Genomic DNA, 22175 nt, shown 5'->3' with positions numbered 1-22175 from the left:
AGTAAAGTAGATTATATATTATAGCCAATACAATTCCCTATAGAATAAATGCTTCTTCAGTAAGAAGTTTTAATCAGTTGGTGAAAGACCATTATATAGGGCAGTGGACTGGCCTCCTAAATAGGTTCTACAATTTAGCTGAGATCATTTTGTCCACCAGTTTTGTTTCTGCAACATTGGGACATAGAGAAGGATTTCAATATTACTTAAAATCAGTGTGGGAAGAGGCAGTCCCTATGATACCTAAGACCTAAATTCTATACAACTTTAAGCCACCTGATCAACCCTTTGAATTGTGCTGCAAAAGAAATTAGTAACCAGGATATCTTTTCCACAGTCTTTACAATTATTCTCAGAGTAAATGGAATAATTAATTATCCGTGTAGTATAATAAAGAATGTGCCATGTGATCAGAATTGACAATATCATTTACAGGTGCAATTGGCTGGGTTTAAACTGGGCAAAATCATTCCTGACTTTGGATGTTGATGGAGATTATCAGCCTAAAACTTGCATTCTATTACTGTATTCTGATTGCAGGATGGAATATAATATGAAAATAGGTGCAGTCCATTTTACATAGGAGATGCATGGAAGCAACATTGTGAGACGAGGGTTGTCTGAACCCTGAATCTCTGAAATGTAGACTTGCTAAATGCAACCAATGAGCTAGCAAGTGAAATGAAATGCTGGCTGGCTGGACCTAGCCCTGATCCAGCAAGGCTTTTCTCATTTGAGTTTTAGGAGGGGCATTCTTCACATTCTTAAAGTTTCTATCATTCTTTTTGATGCCAAGTTATAGTTATAAGGGAACAGCATTTAAAAATTAGTCCTGCTTGAACTAGAAAATTCTATTTCTACACTTAGCAGAAAGCTCTCACTTTCAGCAATTTCGTTGGATTTGTGGTAGGGGAGAGAACTGGGAATGGCTGGGGGCTCTTCCGAATGCTGCAATCAAGACAGCAGTCTGACTCACATCTGGCGAATGTGAAGGCTTTCTATTTTCCAGGTAATCCTGAATTGAGCTCCTGGGAAGCAGAAGGAAGTGAAGCCAAGATTATTTCTGTATCTGATCAATTTCAGTGTCTGGGAGAGGAAGTTGCGCCCCTGCCTTCTCCAAAAGGGGCATGGAGTGGCCGTGTGAAACAGAAAAGGAGGAGGCAGAAGTCATCAAGAAGCTCCATAGCCCACCGCTTTCCCAGTGGGAAATCTAAGGGAAGCATTTCCTTTAGGCACTTCTGCCCTCGATCCGGTGGAAAAGCTAATTTTCTCCTTCCCACATAAACTCTTTAAAGTCTGAGGCGGTGCCATTCTTTCTTTTAGCGCTGAGGTTCAGGAATGAAAAACGTCCTCGGAACGACACAAATCGCTTCTTTAACTAGCTTCCCCGTTGAAGGAGATTGGTTGTTAGAGGACAGCGGACCTCTATCAGACCTCTCCAGCGCCTCCCGGATGTTTTGGACTACCAATACCATGGGCCAGGCCTTGCCTGAAAGCAAAGGGGTGGTAGCTCAGCACACTGGGAGGGCATCGGGTTAGTGAAGGCCACTCTCTCTCTTTTTTTGTCTTCCGACAAACACTCTTGTTTATTCCTCTACTAATTTTCCCAGAGGGAGACCTAAGCAGGAAACTGCGTCGCTCGCTCCCCCGCCCTTCTCTTCAGGCTTGTTTTCCCCCTCTGTGTTGTAGCAGATGTTTATTGCTTCATTATGTCAACTAACCCAGCTAGCATTTATACACTCACATGCCTGCAGGGTGTTTCCACCAGCCGAAGTGATTCACGCCACCGGGCATTGGAGGGTGGGGGGGGGGGTGGGGGGGAAGCGAGCCAACCGCCGGTTCAATTGAGCGACTTTTCGGGAACTGTCCGAGGTTCTGAACCTCGGAAAGGTAGCAAGTGACGCTTCTTCCGTAAAGAGCGGTCTCTCGGGTTCCCAAAACCTTTAGTTCGCCACGTTTCTAGCCAACCTTTTCGCTTTCGGGCAGCAAAAAATACGGAATACGGGAAAGAATTCGAGAAGTTTGGTTATAGGGGAAAAAAACCGGGGGAGGTGTTTTGAGCGGGAAGAACCTGGGAATAAATCTATCGCGAGTGTGCAAGTGATAGTGCCAGCCGAGGTGAGCAAGGAAAGGATTTCCACCTGGCTTCGGAGATCGAAGGGAAAGCTGTAAGTAAGCACCACCGTAGAACGGGTCGCGGAAACATGTCGGAATGGCCTTCACCCCTTTGCTCTTGGCGTGCAAATACGCTGAGATACAACGTATGAGTCTGAGTTTTCTAGTTAGGAATGCAAAGGCTTCCACTCCTAGATTCAGATGGCACAGGTCTTGATGAGACGCAGAAAGAGACCCACTGGACGCGAGAAGCCACGCGGGAAGAAAGAACAGCAGGTTCAGTCAGAAGGTCTCTCACCTTAGAAAGCTGAGGAAAGTAGGGGCGGTAGTTTTGTCAGGTTGACGTTTGCGATTCTGGTTTCCTTAGGAAACTTGAAAGGGGCAAGATGGGAGAGGGGAGTTTTGCAGTCGGCATTGCCGACTCCAAGAGGACGTTAATCTGAAAAAAAAAAACCGTCAGGCAAGGTCCACATCAAAAAGCTTCATATGATTCCCTCGGAACTGAGGAAGAGCTAACATGGCTTGGAAAAGAATTGCACAATACGAACCGGGGGGAAAAACACCTGTATTTGTACCTAAGAAATATCTGAAATATGGATGAGAACGTGTTGCGCTTGTTCTTGTCGTCCAAGCCAAAAAACAAAACAAAACACCACCTACTGCAATAGATTCGGTCTAGCACAGCGGTCTCCAACCTTGGCAACTTTAAGACTTGTGGACTTCAACTCCCAGAGCTTTGCTGGCTGAGGAACTCTGGGAGTTGAAGTCCACAAGTCTTAAAGTTGCCAAGGTTGGAGACTCCTGGACTAGCAAACACCCCGTCAGAGAAGAATCCGCGTGCTTAGCTCTGTAAGAAATGTTGCTTTCAAAACTAAGAGAAGTCTCGATTTTTGCTCGTCAGTGAGCTCTGTTTCCGCTGAATCTCGCTATACGGTACATTAATTCGTTTCTCATTGATGGAAATTACAGCAATCTTTTGTAAAAATAAAATAGGGAACTTATACTATTTTTAAACAGGCAAAAAAGTAAACGAACGGAAAGTATAACACACGCCTTCAATCAGCCAAATCTTTCGCAGTTCAACGCCAGAGGGCGCAATTTCGAACTAGTGAGAAGAGCAGGAAGGACACTACTAGTAAATTCAAACAGTTAGCAAGCTTTCTATTGCCGGCCTAAAAGCCTAAAATAATTTTGAAACTACCTTCAACGAATGATAATAAAATAGAACAATAAATTTTTATTCAGGTAGATAGGATGAGTCCATCAACACATGCATAACTTCGCCAAAATAAAACGAGGGACCTGGCTGGTTGATCTCATAAATCCCCAAATTTAGGACCTATTACCCTCTTCTTGAAGAGATGGAGCCTTTCATCTTTAACAAAATCAGCATACTTCCTCTCCATTTCTCAGCTTTGCAAGCTGGCTGAGATGATGGCTGTTGTGGGCAAAGACATTAGGAAAGAGGGGTTCTGTGGGATGGATAAGTGATAGTAATATCTGGATGAATTTACAGTTCAGAAAGATTCTTTTTAAATATCTCCTAAATGCTTAGAAGTTTTATATAGTTTATATAATATAAATTATTATATATTATATTATATGATATATATAATATATAATATAAAATATTTATTATATATATAATATATATTATATTATATATATTAAAAAGCTATGCTTTTTAATAAAATGTGTTAGTTGGAAAAAGTTCCACCTCCTGATACTCTGTCACCAGAAATTTTAACCAGAAAGGTTAAAGTTGCAATATCAAGATCTCCTTCTTTGTTATATATTAAGCTCAAAGCAAAGAATCTTGAGACTCAATAATTTGACCAGTCAATATTGGGGAACTTAAGCAACAAAAAAGATAATAATTAAACATGATATGCTATGAGTTAGCTTGATTTTGTTTTGGATATTGTCTTGTAATTTATTATGCACATCATAAATTGTCAGATGGACATTGCAGACAGCCGTATTTTGCTCCATAGTGAAAATTTTGCAACTTAGTAGGAATGAATGTACAAATAAACATGACAGCGAGATGGTGAGAATTCTAAAGCTAATATACATTATTGCAGCCAAAGTGGATAACCCATTTTGGGTTTCTGATGTCTATTACATTTCTTATTGCTGTTTGGCCACATAAAAGATACTGCCTTTGCTGTTAGGTGCTATCAGATGTATGGCTCCTGGTTCTGTAGAATAGAAAGATACTGTGTAGCTATTTTTGTTTTTCCCTCCTTAACACTCTTTTTCCTAGTCAGAAAACAAGTTACAAGTGACAGAAAGTGTTATCTGTTTACTTCTACAAAAAAAGCCAGGACATTTACATGATACTTCCTTTTTCAATATATTTCAAGAATGTGTAAAGGCTGGGGGGGGGGGAAGGGGGCAGGCAAAAAAAGAATTCAAAAACAGAAAAACTAGTAACCTGGCTCCTTAAAGCATTCAATAGGTTTTGTATTTCTGGAATGAAATATAGTATTTTGAACCCATTTTTCCTAAATAGGAATGCAAGATCACTTTTGGTATAATTTAGGAACAAAAGTAAGCTGGAATAAAGCAGTCGGTAACAATATACCATCTGCTTTATTATAGCTTTCATTTGTTATGCAAGCCAAAGAACTTTTGGAAATAATGATTAGATTAATCTTCTTGTCAATCCTGAAAATATGCTTTTCAGATTCAATAAGCCCTGTTTCTGTTTCATTCACAGGATTTTTGCTGAACAACAAAGCAGCTGTCAGGGACACGAGGAAGTCTATAGTGTTCCATTTGTTAAGACATAGTTCTGTTTGCATTTTGAACAGCAATTAGAAAAACCATTGGTTGCCATTGCAGTATGGCAGCTATCAGCAACCCAGCATACAGCTTTTTCTTGCATGTTTAATCTGTTTCCTAATATTCTATTTTGCAGCTCATGGGATCAGAGCAGGTAGAAATGCGCAAAAGGCAGACCTCTGCATCTCAGGAGATACCAAGCTCTCTATTTGCCCAGTCTGGGGTAGAGACTCAAGGCTCCAATCCCTGCTGTTTCTGCTGGTGCTGCTGTTGCAGTTGCTCCTGGTATGTCTTTAAAATATATTCAATTCAGCCAGAGGGAAGATGACAGCTAGTTTCCATAGGAACATAGACATATGTCCCTTGGGTAATCAGATAAGCAGGAAAGGAAGATACCTAGAGTAAGCTAGGCAACAGCTGTGTGGAGATGAAAACAAAATCAAGCTGTTTGCGGAGTTGCACAAAGATGCAAGATTGATGCTATTCATACATTACATGTTTCCCATTTAATTTTCCAAACAGGATAATTTCATTGACAAATATACTTTAGATCTATAAAGTTGGAAGTGGTTTAAATTGCCAAATGGACCAATAATCTGATTCAGGGTTAAATCAGATTATTCAAAAAATGTGAATTGCATTGCTTAGTGCTCCACTTCGTTTTTACTTTATTTTCTTTAAGCATGATAGGCTACTGAACTCAGGAAGTGGTAGATTAAGAAGCCTAGCCTCTCATCCTCCAATTATTGGGATAAATATAAATGTATATACAATGTGTATACAATTAGGGTTAGTTGGCAGTCATCAGAATTAGTCTGCAATATTGCATTCTAACCACTGCACCACCACACATTTCATAAATGGCCTTATGTAACTGTTATATCATGAATGATAGTTCTTCAGTGCCGAAGCAATTCAGATGATTTTGAAACATTTGATCCATAGTAGATAAAAGACAAGCTAAGAAAAATGTAATTTTAATCAGCACTCTTGAGCTTCAACTTGAAATTAGTATTTTGAAAATATTTACTAAATGCAACCATGAGGCAGAAAAAAAGTTAGTGCTGTAAAACTATTTATGCAAAAATAATTTCATAAATGCACTCATAATTCTTCAACAAACCAGAGCCAAAGCAGTCTCTCTTCAGCAGAACAAATTTAAGATTCTGATAGATTTGTGGCTTGCTCTGGTGGCAACTGGCTTAATTATGGCTTGAAAGCTAAGCAGTTTTCACTTGGGTGAAAAATGTCAAGGAAATACAGTGCTGCAGCTAGACAGGGAACTTGAGAAAATGCCCCCAAAAATGACAGTGGCAAGCCACTTCCTTATTGTTGTGAAAGAAATCAAACAGGTCATGTTCCTGAAGTCATCAAGCCTGGCAGACCTATCCAACATAGAACACATTCCTTGTGTTTAAATTATGTGAAGTACAAAACTTTAGTATTAGCCCAAAACACAGTGCAGCCAATTGGGATAGCAATAGCAATAGCACTTAGACTTCTATATCACTTTACAGTGCCTTACAGCCCTCTCTAAGCTTTTTTACAGAGTCAGCATATTGCCTCCAACAATTTGGGTTCTCATTTTACCCACCTTGGAAGGATTGAAGGCTGAGTCAACCTTGAGCCTAGTAAGATTTGAACTGTCATATTGCAGGCAGCCAGCAGGCAGTAGAAGGACCCTGCAGTACTGCACTCTAACCACTGCATCACCGTTGCTCATAATGATATATCAGCAATGTGCTGATATGTCTGAGTTAAGGTATTTTGAGAATAATTGTCTTAGTTCTGAACTACCATTGTATTTTATTTATGGTGTTTTAGCCAATAAATTATAAGTTAGAACTTTTATTGATGTCAAAGAATAGCCCAGTCCATGAAATGCCCTCTGGCTGTTCTGGTTTTCATTTTCAGAACCGACAGCCAACATTATATTTATAATAATATCTAGATTGATCAATGGTCTTGAAAGTTGTTTTTATCACTGGTTCCATATTTGCAGAAAAACTTTAAATGCTCAGAGTTTATTCTACCATAAATTTGAGACTAACAGTCTAATGAGGGTGTCAGCAACCCTCAGCTCTGGAGCCGCATGCAGCTCTTTCAGCCCTCTGCTGCGGCTCTTGTCACCGCTGCTGCTGCTGCCTCCATGGCCTACCTGCCATGCACAGCAGTGAAAGGTAGTGCACTTCACAATGGGGAAGATAGGTTCCCCTCCTTCTCCTGGAGTCCATTATGACACGGAACCACAATGTGATCCTCCCAATTTGCCCCTGGCAAGGGCAGCAGCATTGGCCATGCAGCAGCATGGGGTGGGCTAGTGTCTCGGGGTGGAGAGCAAATCATGCATCCAGCACCAACCAAGGCTGGAAGTAGCTGCCTACCATTTGCTGCTGCAGTTGGGCAGAGAGAGAGGTGGGGAGGGGGAGAGAAAGAGAGAGAGAGAGAAAGAGAGAGAGAGGAAGGGAGAGGGAGGGAGGGAGAGGGAGAGAGATTCGGCTTGATTTGGCTCCATCTGCTGCCCTCTCTCCACCTTTGCCCAGTTTTTCAAGGATTCAGCGGATGCTGCTTTGGTAATGGGGGGGGGGGTGTTGCCCCATACTTTGCCTGCCAAGCATCTTTGGGGGCACCCAGGGACAATTTTTTCTGACCACTTTGGACCGAGTTGCAGGATATACATGAGTGTGCTGTTGCTTGGGCTGATGCTTCTCTGATGTGCCTGCGGTGTTCTAAGGCAGCCACCTCATGGCACTGTGATGTAACAGCCTGACAGTCACTCCTTTTGCAATGCAGGGTTTATTTTTATATCTTTCCCGAGACAGAGAGAATATGGTCAAATTTCCTAACAGTTATTCCCTGGGTGTGTGGTTTGGGGAGTGGGAATGGGGAGTGGGGAAGAGGGAGGGAGTGGGAGAGAGAGAAAAGGAGAGAAAGAGACAGAGACACAGAGAGAAAGAGACAGAGAGAGAGGGGGGGAAAGAGAGAGGGGGAAGAGTGAGAAGGAGAGAGAGAAAGAGACAGAGACAGAGAAAGAAAGGAAAAGAGAGAAAGAGACACAGAGAAAGAGAGAAAGAGAGAGGAGGAAAAATAGAGGGAGGGACAGAGAGAGAGAGAGTTAGGTAGATACACAGAGAGAGTGCGGGAAGAGAGAGAGAAAGAGAGAGGGAGGGAAACAGAGATACACAGAGAGAAAGAGAGGGAGAGAAAGAGAGGGAGAAGAGAGGGAGGGAGGGAGAGAGACAGAGAAAGAGAGAGAGAGAAGAGAGAGAAAGAGAGGGAAAGAGAGACAGAGAGAGAGAAAAGGAGAGAAAGACATGGGAGGGAAAGAGAGGAGGAAAAGAGAAAGAGACACAGAGAAGAGAGAGTGAAAGAGAGAGGAGGAAAAATAGAGGAGGGACAGAGAGAGAGAGTTAGGTAGATACACAGAGAGAGAGAAGAGAGAGAGAAAGAGAGAGGGAGGGAAACAGAGATACACAGAGAGAAAGAGAGGGAGAGAAAGAGAGGGAGAAGAGAGGGAGGGAGGGAGAGAGACAGAGAAAGAGAGAGAGGGAAGAAAAGAGAGAGAAAGAGAGGGGAAAAGAGAGACAGAGGGAGGGAAAGGGAGAGAAAGACATGGGGAGGGAAAGAGAGGGAGGGAAAGAGAAAGAGAGAGAGAGAAAGATATGAGACACAGAAACAGAGAGAGACACAGAGAGACAGTCATGTGACTGGGTGTGAGTGAAGTCAAGTTGGCTATGCCCACCCAGGTTTTGTGGCTCCCGGTGTTTTCTTTTCTGTGGAAAATGGGTCCAAATGGCTTTTTGAGTGCTTAAGGTTGCAGACTCTAGTGAGTAGATATATATGGTAACTTCAAGAAATCCAGAACCGATCAATTTGGACAGTTAATTATTTCTTCGACTTGAAAGGCATATATTTCAAATAATATATATAAATACTTCAAAGTTCTTAAAATATTTTCAAACATTCATTTCTATTACAAGTATACAGAAAAATACAAATCAATTTCTGTATAACAAAACTTCTCATTTTTATTTAATATACATAGTTATTCTATTTTTTACTACTTTTAAAATAGACGTAGAGTTACAATGATGGAAACAATTTCTGAGTTAAGTATTAAAAATTCTTCTTAAATCATCAGTTAACCATGATGCCAAAAAAAAGTCCTACTACTTTTAGTGTAGAATTGGATCAGAAGTAGAATAATTGCACATAGTTTATTTATTTATTTTTTTTGGAATAACTATTTTGGGAACAAAGACAGATGTGAAACAAGCCACAAAACAATATTCTGCTTATATACCAAGTTTACAAAAAAAAACATTTATTCCAATAATTTGAATTGGAAAGAAAAAATGAATAGTAATAAGAACAGTATCCTTAAGTATAGAATCATCAATATTTGAAGCATAGAGAAACTGAGAAGAGACAACCAGTTAGACTTTTGTGAAGCCTTATTTCAACAACAATTTAGAATCAATAATATTTTTAATATGATATTATTAAAAAATCTACAGCTATAATAAACCTTCCGGGTAAGAAATATCAATGCTTAAAGATCACACCCATTGGTCTTGAGGCATAACAATTTTATTTATCTGGAGAAGGAATAATGTCTTTTCATATAATTTTGTCAGGGAGTTTAGGCTGAGTTATTCTCAATCATTGTTAATCCAGATAATCTTGCTGTAGAAATTTATTAAATTCATTTGCATTCCACCTTTAAATAAATGTGTTTGTGAGCGTACATACCCATACACCATGTTTTTAAAAAGCTGAATGTATACTTAATGATATAGTTAAAGCACAATTAAATATAGCTAGGAAAAACTTACCTTGGAGATAAAGGTGGCAGGCAGTAAGGAATTTTTCAACGTCATATTGACCTTCTAGGAAAAATGGAACATGCATGGTATGTTTCAACCAAGGCATGAAAATTTACTTCACTTTCAGTTATGGAAGTTTACAGAGTGATTTGGGCCAGTCACTAACTTTTACCCTCACCTATTCATCTTATGCTGTTCTTGAAGAAAAAAATGTAAGAAGAAATGCTGTCTATGCTGCTTTGCCCTCTTGAATGGAAAGAGAAATATAGATCTGGCAAATAATAGTGTTTGAAAAACCTAATACAGATAACTGCACTCAAAACAAAAGCAAAAAAGGAAGAGGTAACATGATGTTTATGTTCTCATTGACCATTCCAAAACACATTCACCAGGTAGGTAGAGAACATATGTAGATCCCCGCAAAGGAGCTTAACTCCCACCTCAAATCTTGGGGGGAAGTCTTCCATTAAATTATTTACTATTTATTAAACTTATATGCTGCCCATCTCACTGTTGAAGTGACCCAAAATGTATTCTACAATTAATCTAGCCTGCTTTCTAGACACACCTACTGAGACAATATGTCTCATTACTGCTTCTCCAGATTCATCTGTGCCATCTCTTAAAACTGTTTTGCTTTTGCTTTTTTTTTTTAACTTGGCCAACCACTCCAATAATTGCTCCAAAGTCTATTATCTGCCCTGCTCTTGGTGCTTTCTTATTTTATATTTTTTTTCCTCCATAACAGCCCTTCCTTGACTGGTGGAATAACTTTTCAATTTACGTATTTATTGATTTATTGATTTTTGTGGTCCTTTAAATTCTTAAGGAAATGTTTATACATTTTTTATTCCATTAACCTGTATTTGTAGATGGATTCAAGAGTATCTGAGGGTGGTCTTGGTGACATTGTTTGGGATGAGTTTGACCCTGTGGCTCCCGAGGACATGGACAGGCTGTTGGGTAGGTTGAATGCCACCACGTGTTTACTGGACCCGTGCCCCTCCTGGCTGGTGCTGGCCACTCAGGAGGTGACACGAGGCTGGCTCCAGGCGATTACGAGTGCTTCTTTGGTGGAGGGTGTCTTTCCGGCCGCCTTGAAAGAGGCGGTGGTGAGGCCCCTCCTCAAGAAGCCTTCCCTGGACCCGGCTGTTTTAGGTAATTATCGTCCGGTCTCCAACCTTCGCTTCGCGGCGAAGGTTGTAGAGAGTATGGTGGCATATCAGTTTCCCTTACACCTGGATGAAACTGTCTATCTAGACCCGTTCCAGTCCGGTTTCCGGCCCAGTTACAGCACGGAGACGGCTTTGGTCGCGTTGGTGGATGATCTCTGGAGAGCCAGGGATAGGGGTTGTTCCTCTGCCCTGGTCTTATTAGACCTCTCAGCGGCTTTCGATACCATCGACCATGGTATCCTGCTGCGCCGGTTGGAGGGATTGGGAGTGGGAGGCACTGTTTATCGGTGGTTCTCCTCCTATCTCTCCGATCGGTCGCAGACGGTGTTGACAGGGGGGCAGAGGTCGGCCCCGAGGCGCCTCACTTGTGGGGTGCCGCAAGGGTCGATTCTCTCGCCCCTTCTGTTCAACATCTATATGAAGCAGCTGGTTGAGATCATCAGTGGCTTCGGTGTGAGGTACCAGCTGTACGCAGATGACACCCAGCTGTACTTTTCCACACCGGGCCACCCCAACGAAGCTATCGAAGTGCTGTCCCGGTGTCTGGAAGCCGTACGGGTCTGGATGGGGAGAAACAGGCTCAAGCTCAATCCCTCCAAGACAGAGTGGCTGTGGATGCCGGCATCCCGGTACAGTCAGCTGAGTCCACGGCTGACTGTTGGAGGCGAGTCATTGGCCCCGATGGAGAGGGTGCGCAACTTGGGCGTCCTCCTGGATGAACGGCTGTCTCTGGAAGATCATTTGACGGCCGTCTCCAGGAGAGCTTTCTACCAGGTTCGCCTGGTGCGCCAGTTGCGCCCCTTTCTAGACCGGGATGCCCTATGCACGGTCACTCACGCCCTCGTGACATCTCGCCTGGATTACTGCAATGCTCTCTTCATGGGGCTCCCCTTGAAGGGCATCCGGAGGCTGCAGTTAGTCCAGAATGCGGCTGCGCGGGTGATAGAGGGAGCCCCTCGTGGCTCCCGTATGACACCTATCCTGCGCAGACTGCACTGGCTACCTGTGGCCTTCCGGGTGCGCTTCAAGGTCTTGGTAACCACCTTTAAAGTGCTCCATGGCATAGGGCCGGGTTATTTACGGGACCGCCTACTGCTACCGAATACCTCTCACCGACCCGTGCGCTCTCACAGAGAGGGACTCCTCAGGGTGCCGTCAGCGAGGCAGTGTCGTCTGGCGACACCCAGGGGAAGGGCCTTCTCTGTGGGGGCTCCCACCCTCTGGAACGATCTACCCCCAGGACTTCGTCAACTTCTGGACCTCCGAACCTTCCGTCGCGAGCTTAAAACACACTTATTTATCTGCGCAGGACTGGATTAGATTTTAAATTTATTGGTTTTAAATGGGTTTTATTATTTATACTGTTTTTAATAATTCGGCCTTTTAGTTTTTTAATTGTTATTTTAATTGTATTTATATGTTTTTTATTTGCCTGTGAACCGCCCTGAGTCCTTCGGGAGATAGGGCGGTATATAAATGTGATTAATAAATAAATAAATAAATATCTCAGATGATATCCATCAGGTTACAACACTTGAAGTAAGCATCATAACTAAGGTTATATTATAGAAAAACAACCTTTATCCAACCATTAAGTGTATAAATACTGATTAGATTCTCAGTTGCAACAGGACTGAAGTTTCAATTTCCTAATTAAATTATATTTTTAAAGAAAAAAAACAGAAATGAATCTCTGACTGAGTGGATCAACAGTGAAAGACATGTCCAGCATTATATGCTGTTTTCTTGATTTAAATCCATTACAACTTTGAAAAACTAAAATATATTAAGATCATTAAAGGTAAAGGTCTCCCTGTCCAATTATGGGCATGGTGCTCATCTCCGAGCCAGCTTTCTCTGAAGATTTTCCATGGCCATCATGGTTATATACCATAGATGTATGGAATACTGTTACCTTCCCACTGAAGTGGTACTTATTAATCTACTCACATGTGCATGCTTTCGAGCTGTTGGGTGGGCAGGAGCTGAGGCAGGAACAGCAGCTCACTATGTTGCGCGGTGCTTAGATCTTTCCAGCTGACAAGCTCAGCGTCTTTAACTGCTGAGCCATCGCACCCCTTATTAAGATTTACTGCCATCAAAATCATATTTTTCCCCATTTTTTAAAAGTAAAATAGTCCAATTAGAGATTTTTGACATTACAATTCCTTTTATCCTGAATTTTGAGAACAAGGAGTCAGACTGCAAAAAAAGTATTGTAGAGAAAAATGAAGACTATAAAGATACTGTGTATTTACATGACCTGGTATTGTAAAATATGAAGAAATAGACAGCCAAGACTGTAATTGGATAACACTTACCACAGATTATATGAAAATTTATCCAATTCTAAATCAAATATAAAATTTCTTTCAAGGCAAGGTAGAGCAGTTCTCTCCGATGCAAACGTTTCTCTGTAGATTTACCTGAGTTCAAACTCGGAAGCATATGAAGCAGTCTGATAAAATTATTAAAAAGGGATCTTCTTGACATAAGAACAAATAACAATAGGGGAATGCACTAAAATGACCTTAAGTGGTTGGACATCTGAACATTAAAGTGCTAATTTGTTTTCAGATAAATCTCTCAGTGTAATATTTTACCATTCTTGCAGTCTTTCATAGTAAGATTTTCTAGAAGAAATCACATTTGGTAAAAATGTTTTCTCTTCTATCCCATATTTTTAAATTAAAGCATAGACAGCCAATATATTATATGAACCAATATCTTTCTAAGAGATTAAAAGTGAGATGCTTTATCATTCAACACATCAAGTTTAGAAGAAATTGCATGGTATCTTAGTGGAATTCTTTATACTGGGGGAATTAGATTGTAATTTATATTTAGGTATTTATCCTAGTGGTAAACTTAAAATCTCAGCAAATTGTTTATTTCAGTTTCACCAAACTCTGTTTTATTACAGTCTTACTGTTAGGAATCAAGATGCACCAGCACATGAAATTGCATCAGAAATGACTCCATACTGTGAACAAGGGTAAGGATTAACTGGTAAAGTCATTGTACTGCATTTAAAGCACTGGTATTTCTTAGATAACATGATCATGTATACTGGGAGTGATGGAAGTTGTAATTCTACATATTTAGACAATAGCACATTGGATAAAGTTATTATCATTCTTATACCAGTTTAACATATTTTGGTTATCATGAGATCACTGCCATGCAACACATTCACCTATAAACTGAATCTAGTTAAAATGTTCTATGAAAATATATGAAAAATTAATGTAAGAATTTGTTTTTCCATTTTAACACTTTACTTTATGATAACATGAAAAACAAATCAGACTGTGTTGCTTTTGTTCCTTAATACTGCAGCTATAGGATAGCATATAAGAAAGAACATAGAAGTACTGGTTATACTGAGTAAATATATTGTAGATAATTGTACTGGTCAGTTCAATAATAAACTTACTACAATAAGATAACAGATAAACAAAATACTGTCTGAGTATTTTATTTTATGTTATTAATAACATAATAAGCAGGGGTGGGATTCAGCCAGTTCAGACCAGTTTGGGTATACTGGATGTTAATTTTAATCTGGTTTGCCAAACCGGTTGTTCCAAGGACTGGCTGACCTCGCCCACCCCTCCCCTCCCCTCCCCGGAGTCTCACGCGGCCCGTTTTGGATATAAGGTAAGTGCAGGGACTGCATGGAGGCTCTGGGAGAGTGAAAAACAGGCCAACCAGAAGTCCTGAAACGGGTCCTTTTCCGACCTCCAAAGGGACTACGGAGCCCGGGGGAGGCCGTTTTTGCCCTTCTGGAGGCTCCAGTAAAGCCTCTGGAGCCTCAGGACGAAAAATGGGTCTACCAGAAGTATTGAAAGTCCAGAAACAGGCCTGTTTGCGACCCCAGAGGGCCTGGTATCCGGGGTAGGCACTTTTCGTCCTCCTGGAAGCTCAAGGAAAGCCTCTGGAGCCTTGGGAGGGCAAAAACGCCTCCCCCACACCATGATGCAGGAGCCCAAGTATGCCATGCCCCCATGGCCACACCTACCCAGCAACCGGGCAGCGAACCGGTTAAATTTTTCAATCCCACCACTGATAATAAGGTACCATTCACCACCTTTGTTCATTTTTTAACTAAATTGCTTCAAATTGTTTTATCAGTGCATAAGACCTTCTAAAATCCACATTTTCCTCCCATACCGTGGTAACAGTATTTATTATTTTTCATTCATTTATAGCTCAACACCATCTGTGGAAGAAGCAAGTGCTTGGAGGCATTCTTTTGACAAACTGATGGCAACACCTTCAGGTCGAAATGCTTTCAGAGAATTCCTTCGGTCAGAATACAGTGAAGAAAACATGCTTTTCTGGCTGGCCTGTGAGGACTTAAAACAGGAATCTAGCAAGAATGTAATTGATGAAAAAGTCAGGCGAATATATGAAGATTATGTTTCTATTCTTTCTCCAAGAGAGGTTTGTTACATTTTGTAATACCCTTGATTTTAAATGAGTCAGCCAAAGAAATACAATGAACTGTTCCAAACTGTTCTTGTTCAGATGGCATATTTTAAAGATTAAGACTGTTACAAAGTTTAAAGTTTGATAGTTTTAAAGTGATTTATTTTATAAAATGTAAACATTTATTCTTGTGAGGTGATTTGAAGGGGTGGTCTTCTTGGGCTAAAAACTGCAATACTAAAATGTTAAAACTTAGAATATATTTGTTCTAATAGAAAAGAATACATTATCTTTAAGCATACCACTGAGGATGATAAGTGCGTGGTAGGGGACAGTTATAAAATTTTAACTAATCTTTCTAGAAGACTAACATGGATCAATCTCATAGGATGTTTCAAAAGATTTAATTTTTCATTCTTTCCCAATTGCTAAAGATTGTTTTCTTTCGTTATATCCAATTAATATAGTTATTACATACTCATACTTATATATATGCTCATATATTTTGTAGTTATTTAATGCTTACGCTTATATATACTATGTATTTCATGCTTACACTTATATATACTGTGTAACTAAATAAATAAATAAATAAAAAAATAAAATAAAAAAAATAAAAAGTCCAGCTATAGAGTACACTGATATATATACAGATTTATTAAAATCTAACCTTGTTGCAATTATACAATGCCTTAGAATACCTTTCAGGTATTTATTGTGTAATATTCCATTAATCAATTACCACTTTGTAAATTCATACAATAGATTTTTAACATACAATTCTTGTCCTTGAATACAAATTTTTTAAAAACAAGCGTGTGTACTTCATGAAGACAAGGGACTGCACTTTTGAAAGCTCTTTGAATGTAAAATTTGATTTGTGATGGAAAATTGTTTTAAACTCTGATGGAGATTTAGATGCCTTAGTATGATGGATTCCAAAATATCCACGTCTGTATTAAATCCATCCTGGATATCCTTCAAATACTAACCATTTGAAGAAAACTTTTTGTTTGTCTTTCTTCAAGGAAAAACAAAAGCTGTGAATTTTAAAATAAAGACTAGATGAAAGTAGAACATTGTTAAATATTTTAATAGTAATAGACTGTCTTCCAGTTATAAAAAAATGTCTACACAATTTTCAGATTCATTGTGAAACTATAAAATTGTTTCCATTGTTAGCAACAGAACAGAGGAAAGATATTATTGAACACTTTAATAAATTAATTTATTAACAGGTCAGTCTGGACTCCAGAGCAAGAGGAATTATTAACCGTAACATGATGGAACCATCGATACATACTTTTGATGAAGCACAACTCCAAGTTTATATGTTGATGCTCAGAGATTCCTACCCTCGGTTTGTAAACTCTGCTATTTACAAAGAATTAGTTATGTCACATTTTCAATCAAATGCTGAATCGTAGAATTAAAATTTATTTTGCATCTAACTACCTACTTACACAAATAAAACTTTGGTCTACCATCCATTAATATGGGATTTAGAATCAACAAGCTGATTACATAACAGTAATTCAGTAAGAAGTGAATCTTAATACAATGGTAACAGTGTTCCAAAGTTTACAAATTCTAAAATTTCACATTATTTCCTGAGTAGTTCTGCCTAAATTATATGTGCTGATGGAAGATATATAGAAAAAAATGTTAACAGCAGGAACATGCACTGTAGTAAAATTCTGAAATGCATACTCAGCTTTTAAATAACAATTCTATGATCTATCTGGAGTGCTTCACTATTCAGGTGTCCTATCAGTGAGAGACTGGAAGTGTGGAGTCAGCACTCTTTCCAGTATTTTTCTTATTTTACAAATGAATTATTATGCTTGATCCGATTTTTCCCCTGCATCAGGGTTATGGCAAAAGATAAGGGAACTACTTGATCAAATAGATGTCAGTTCTTTCCATTCTGCTCATTGTATAATCCATAGTTTGCCTCTGATAAGATCGTTTGAATATTAAAGCAATTCATATCAGAGCTGTTGCAAAGCTGTAAGGAAAAATCTGATATTGAACTTTATCCTTCAGAGCCTTACCACTGATCTTGGGCAACATAATCCAAGAAATCTTGTAGCTGTTGAGGTTCTGTTTATAGGGACCTCTGATTTTAGTCAAACCTACTTAAAACTTACATATAATAAAACATTTTAATTTGTATAACAATGTTTGTTTACTGAAAGTGTACCAAAATTGCAATGTTTGACCAAGCCTGAGGATTTCTATGAATTCTGAAACTTTTTCTCAGTAAGTACTTTAAGTGATTACTTTGCACTGTACAAAGAAAATACTTGTTTTGATATTGAAATGTTCACATGATAATCCAAAAGGTGCTTTTTTCAAAAGGCAACTGGACTGTTTTTTCCTTGAAGACAGTTCACTTTTCACCCAAGAAGCTTCAGAACTGAAGAAGCTTCTTGGATGAGAAGCGAAACATCTTCAGTGAAAAATGAAGTTCAGTTGCCTTTTGAAAACCATGAGCTGCATGACTGAGAATCTCCATACACATGATAATTTCTTCATGCTTATAAGAACTGGCATTGAGTTCTTGACATAATTCTAAAACTGATTTCCCACATTTATCTCTCTACCAACAAAAAGTTCAGTTTAGGCATTATTTTTAGAATTCAGAATAATTCACTCCTCTTTAAGGAAAAACTAATTTTACTTACAAACTTAATGACAGGAGTAGCATTTCTTCATGAGTAGCATGAGAGCGTTTCAAAGTTAAGAACAAAACAAAGAAAATTGCACAAACAAAAAAGGCACTGAAAAGAGATGTCACCCATAAAATATTATCCTATTACTGAATCTATAGAATGATTTTGTTAATATTTCTAGAAAAAAAAAACCAAAAATATGAAAACTTGTTAATCACTGCTCTAAATTAAACATCCAATATGTATCTCAGCTACTTTCATTATGTAAATGGCAATCATAGTTTTAAATATTCATAAACTGGGAAGCCAGTTTAATCTAAGAATATCAATTTGTTAATTATAGAACTTGTTAAAATCTTGCTTTCAAAATGATTTTGGGGGAACTCTGAATAATTATTCCACAGCTTAAACTGGGAAACAGCCTGGGCTTTTAAAGAATGTATACATTATGAAAACTAATAGCTCTGAACATCTTTAATAAAGGAAAGCTTTACATTTCTTTCTTTCATAATTACTTCCTGCTGTTCATAGAATTGATATTAATCTTGCTTTAAATCTTGCTTTAAATTTTTACCCAAATACCAGAATAGAACCATGTGATTTGTGCAGAAATGTATATTACTTTCACCAGAATACATCTTCAGCTTTAAGTATTGACTCATTAAATTACCTCATGAGCTGTTGACCATGGAACCAGTAGAACTCCCTATCCAGTACAGGCTTACAACCATTCATTTAGTGCCCGCCAAAAGTTACAGTGGTACTGAAAAAAGTGACATGACAGTTTTTCATTCAGTAATTGCAGCATCCCCATGGTCATGTTATCAAAATTCAGACACTTGGCAACTGACTCATACTGATGACGGTTGCCGATTCCCGGGGTCATGAGATTATGTTTGCAACCTTCTGACAAGCAAAGTCAATGCAGAAGCCAGATTCACTTAATCACTTTAGCTTAACTGCAGTGATTCACTTAATAACTGTGGCAAGCAAGATTGTAAATTGGGGCAAAACTCACTTAACAACTATCTCGCTAAGCAGCAGAAATTTTGGGCTCAACTGTGATTGTTAATCAAGGATTACCTGTACTTTATGCAGCAGCCTGTTACCGATTGACATTTCAGTCAGGACTTTTCTCATGATATCTAGCTGAACCTCATGCCTTGTGCATACTCCATCCTTAATCACCGTATGCACTATACATGTATCTTCGCATCCGCAAAGTAGGAACTACTTCTTTTAGCTATAAAAGAAAGTGAAACTAAATTCTGTGGCAACAAAAGCATTGTGTAAATTTCACGGAGTAAAGAAATATTCACTATTATATTTTGATTAAATTTACAAAAAAGGTTTTTAAAAATGTTTTAAAAACTATAACCTATAAGTCAAATATATGTAATGATGGAAAAATATGTGCAGAAGGTTCACAGAACTATCCCCATCCCATTTACATTAATATAAAAATACATACAAATTTTCCTCACCTAACTGGTGATTATTTGGTATGGAATATCCTCTAGCAAATAGCAATAAATTAAAGATTAATGCCTTCCCTTTCAGAAATATTTAATTATGGATTCTCTGTAGATGTTTTTTATGCTCACATGGTAAAAAAATCTGATTGTATTAATAACAGATTCATTAAAATAGAATAGAGTTTACATGTTACTTTTCTTCTTTAATCAGTATTCCCCTTTGGGGACTGGAAAACAAAAACATTGTTAGGCTTCTCACCACTGGGACAAAATACTCATATATATATATATATACTTTTCTGTTCAGTGCAGCAAGCTGAAGATGTGTTTTATTTTTCCATGTTAACCCTTTTTTTAAAAAGAAAAGAAAACTTATTAAAAGAAAACCACACAGTGCCAAGGGAGAAGATACAGAACAAAGCTGATATTTCAACTGTGAGCATAAGTTCCATTACCTTAGTTTGTAAATAAAATCAACTGTAACTATATTGACTCAAGAAAATATGTTCCACAGTATTGCACTGAGTTGCATAGAAGAAAGTATCTCTACATACATTGTAATTTAGAGAGAGAACATTTCATAATGTTCTCATAACTTTATGTTATGCATAAAGGCATAAGAGAGGAAATCCCTTTATTTAAATCCTCAGAAAAATGTGTAATTTGTTGATACATAAAATAAAATTATAATATTGAGATATTATATATACTCAGAGGTATGACTCAGTACAGTGGATCTTGTTCACAGATAATCACACACAAAACTGCAATTAATTGAAGGAATATATTGACTGTACAACATTGTAAGTAAATAAAACATACAAAAAATATAAAGACAGTATTCTATGCTGTCATTGCACAATCTTTTTTTCCCCAGGGAAGGTTAAAATTGAGCCAGTATCATATTTTTAGTGAGACTATTATTTCATCAGAAATCATCATCACAATATGGACTAGCAACACACATGGATATGGAATTAAAGTTGTAATATGAATGTAAAAGCTATCTGCAGCAGTTACCTTAAAGGAAGGGTGAAAAAAGTAAATGAAATGGAAGGGCTAGGTCAGAAGGACCTTATATTCAAATCAGTTCTAAACTCTTCAAACTAAATCAAAAGTACAACAAAAAGAACAACCTGTAATTTATATATAGCGAAGATAGTAGTTCCATTATTAAAAACAGGATCTGGAGCGGTATTCACTATTTGGCAGCCCTACTCATTTTGTTCAAAAACTGAATGTTGTAATGAAAAGCAGAACAATTGCAGTGCTGAGCATTTAAGCATATTCCTATCATCTCCACTCAAGACTGTTTCAAAATAAAAATGAATCTTTAAAGAACATGAACCAGATTTCAGCCACCAATATGATCCAGTGTTAGGGAGGCATTCCCAACATCACATTCCTAGTTGTAAGGAATAACATCTCTCACTGCTGATGTGTATATTTAATATATATGGAGTAATTAGGTAAAAGTAAATTCATTCATTTAATGTTAAAGTATTGACACATACATGGTATAGGGATTTTCAGTTTGTCCTGAAATGAACTCGGGCTAAGTGAAGCATTTCTGAGTGTGTCAAGAAATTTAAGTATCCTTGACACAGCATTTTGTAAGATCCAGATTTACCATCACAAAAAGTGATGGAAACTATTGTCATAGAATCAATATACCACCGGGCTTGAGGGATAAAAATGATTATTATTCCAAGCTGGTGTTTATTAAGCGATCCTTACTTTGCAAAAAACCATCCTACTCGGAACTGCCTATATAGTCAGATGGTTCTCTAAGAGTTCTTATGGCCATTGGTTAGGACTTGAACTGTTATGTTTTTACCATTCCCAGACTGTAAATCGAACTGAAGGTTAACAACAACAATAATAATAGAAAAAAGAAAGTCAAGCTAATATATTATGATTACTGGTAAATTGTCAGTAGGCAGCCAAAGTCTGGCTAATTCTGCAGACAGTATAACAAAATTTAGCTACATTCAAAGAAACTATATTGTACTGATCTGATAACAGCATCTATATGTTTAAAAAATTGGTGTTCCTGGGTATTTTTTCAGGCGAGATGTTCTGAAGTGGGTCTGTGAATCCTTATAGAAAGTATAGTGTAGTAGGGTGTGAACTGTAGTTTCGATAGTCCCTTGTCATCAGTCTAAGCTTGTACGGAATTATTTTATGCTAGCGCTCCAAAACTGGGAAGTGCACTGCAGCATGCTAAAATTAGTGCCCTTCAGAATCTGGAAACAATTATATGATGTATGTATCTTGCTGTTTTGAAAAGAGAAGTTTGATTGCTCAAAAAAACAGTTAGGAAGAGCAGACTGATTTTGTTGGGCTTCCAAGTCTTTGGTAGGTTTTTTTAAATCAGTGGCCCCCAACCTTTTGGGCACCAGGAACCGATTCGGAGACACAGGTTTTTCTGCAGACTGGAGAGGGCGTGGTTTTGCATGCTGCCTGCATCCCACAGATGGGGCTTCACTTGTTAGCTTAGCCCAATTTCTGGCAAGTTCCATGGACCAGGGGTTAAATAAACTTGTACCCCATTAAGAGCACTTCCCTCTTAATTTATATTAAATTGTGTAATTTTTTCAACAATCATTTTTATTTTTCATAATCACTTTTAGCAAATATTTTAAAGTCGATATTTGAGAAACAATACACAACCAAAATTGTAGAGAAAAT

At 38.4% G+C, this 22175-nt stretch overlaps 1 protein-coding gene across 1 annotated transcript; it reads left to right on the top strand.

Annotated features, from left to right (window-relative positions):
- The first annotated feature begins 2091 nt into the window (after nt 1-2091).
- On the top strand, nt 2092-21964 carry RGS20 (regulator of G protein signaling 20). The gene is made up of 5 exons (XM_058174498.1): nt 2092-2168; nt 5039-5187; nt 13827-13898; nt 15115-15349; nt 16573-21964. The coding sequence occupies exons 2-5, from the start codon at nt 5042-5044 to the stop codon at nt 16759-16761; spliced, it is 642 nt and encodes a 213-aa protein (XP_058030481.1). The 5' UTR covers nt 2092-2168; nt 5039-5041; the 3' UTR covers nt 16762-21964.
- The last annotated feature ends 211 nt before the right edge of the window (nt 21965-22175 follow it).

The sequence above is a fragment of the Ahaetulla prasina genome, chromosome 3 (genome assembly GCF_028640845.1).
Source record: "Ahaetulla prasina isolate Xishuangbanna chromosome 3, ASM2864084v1, whole genome shotgun sequence".
In the NCBI taxonomy this organism is placed as follows: domain Eukaryota; kingdom Metazoa; phylum Chordata; class Lepidosauria; order Squamata; family Colubridae; genus Ahaetulla; species Ahaetulla prasina.
Note: the sequence above shows the minus strand (reverse complement) of the source record. Positions and strands in the feature narration are given on the sequence as shown.

Coding starts and splice junctions, on each gene's coding strand:
- RGS20 (XM_058174498.1), top strand. CDS start 5,042: ATGGGATCAGAGCAGGTAGAAATGCGCAAAAGGCAGACCTCTGCATCT. Junction 13,899..15,114: donor ACTCCATACTGTGAACAAGG/GTAAGGATTAAC, acceptor ATTCATTTATAG/CTCAACACCATCTGTGGAAG. Junction 15,350..16,572: donor CTATTCTTTCTCCAAGAGAG/GTTTGTTACATT, acceptor ATTTATTAACAG/GTCAGTCTGGACTCCAGAGC.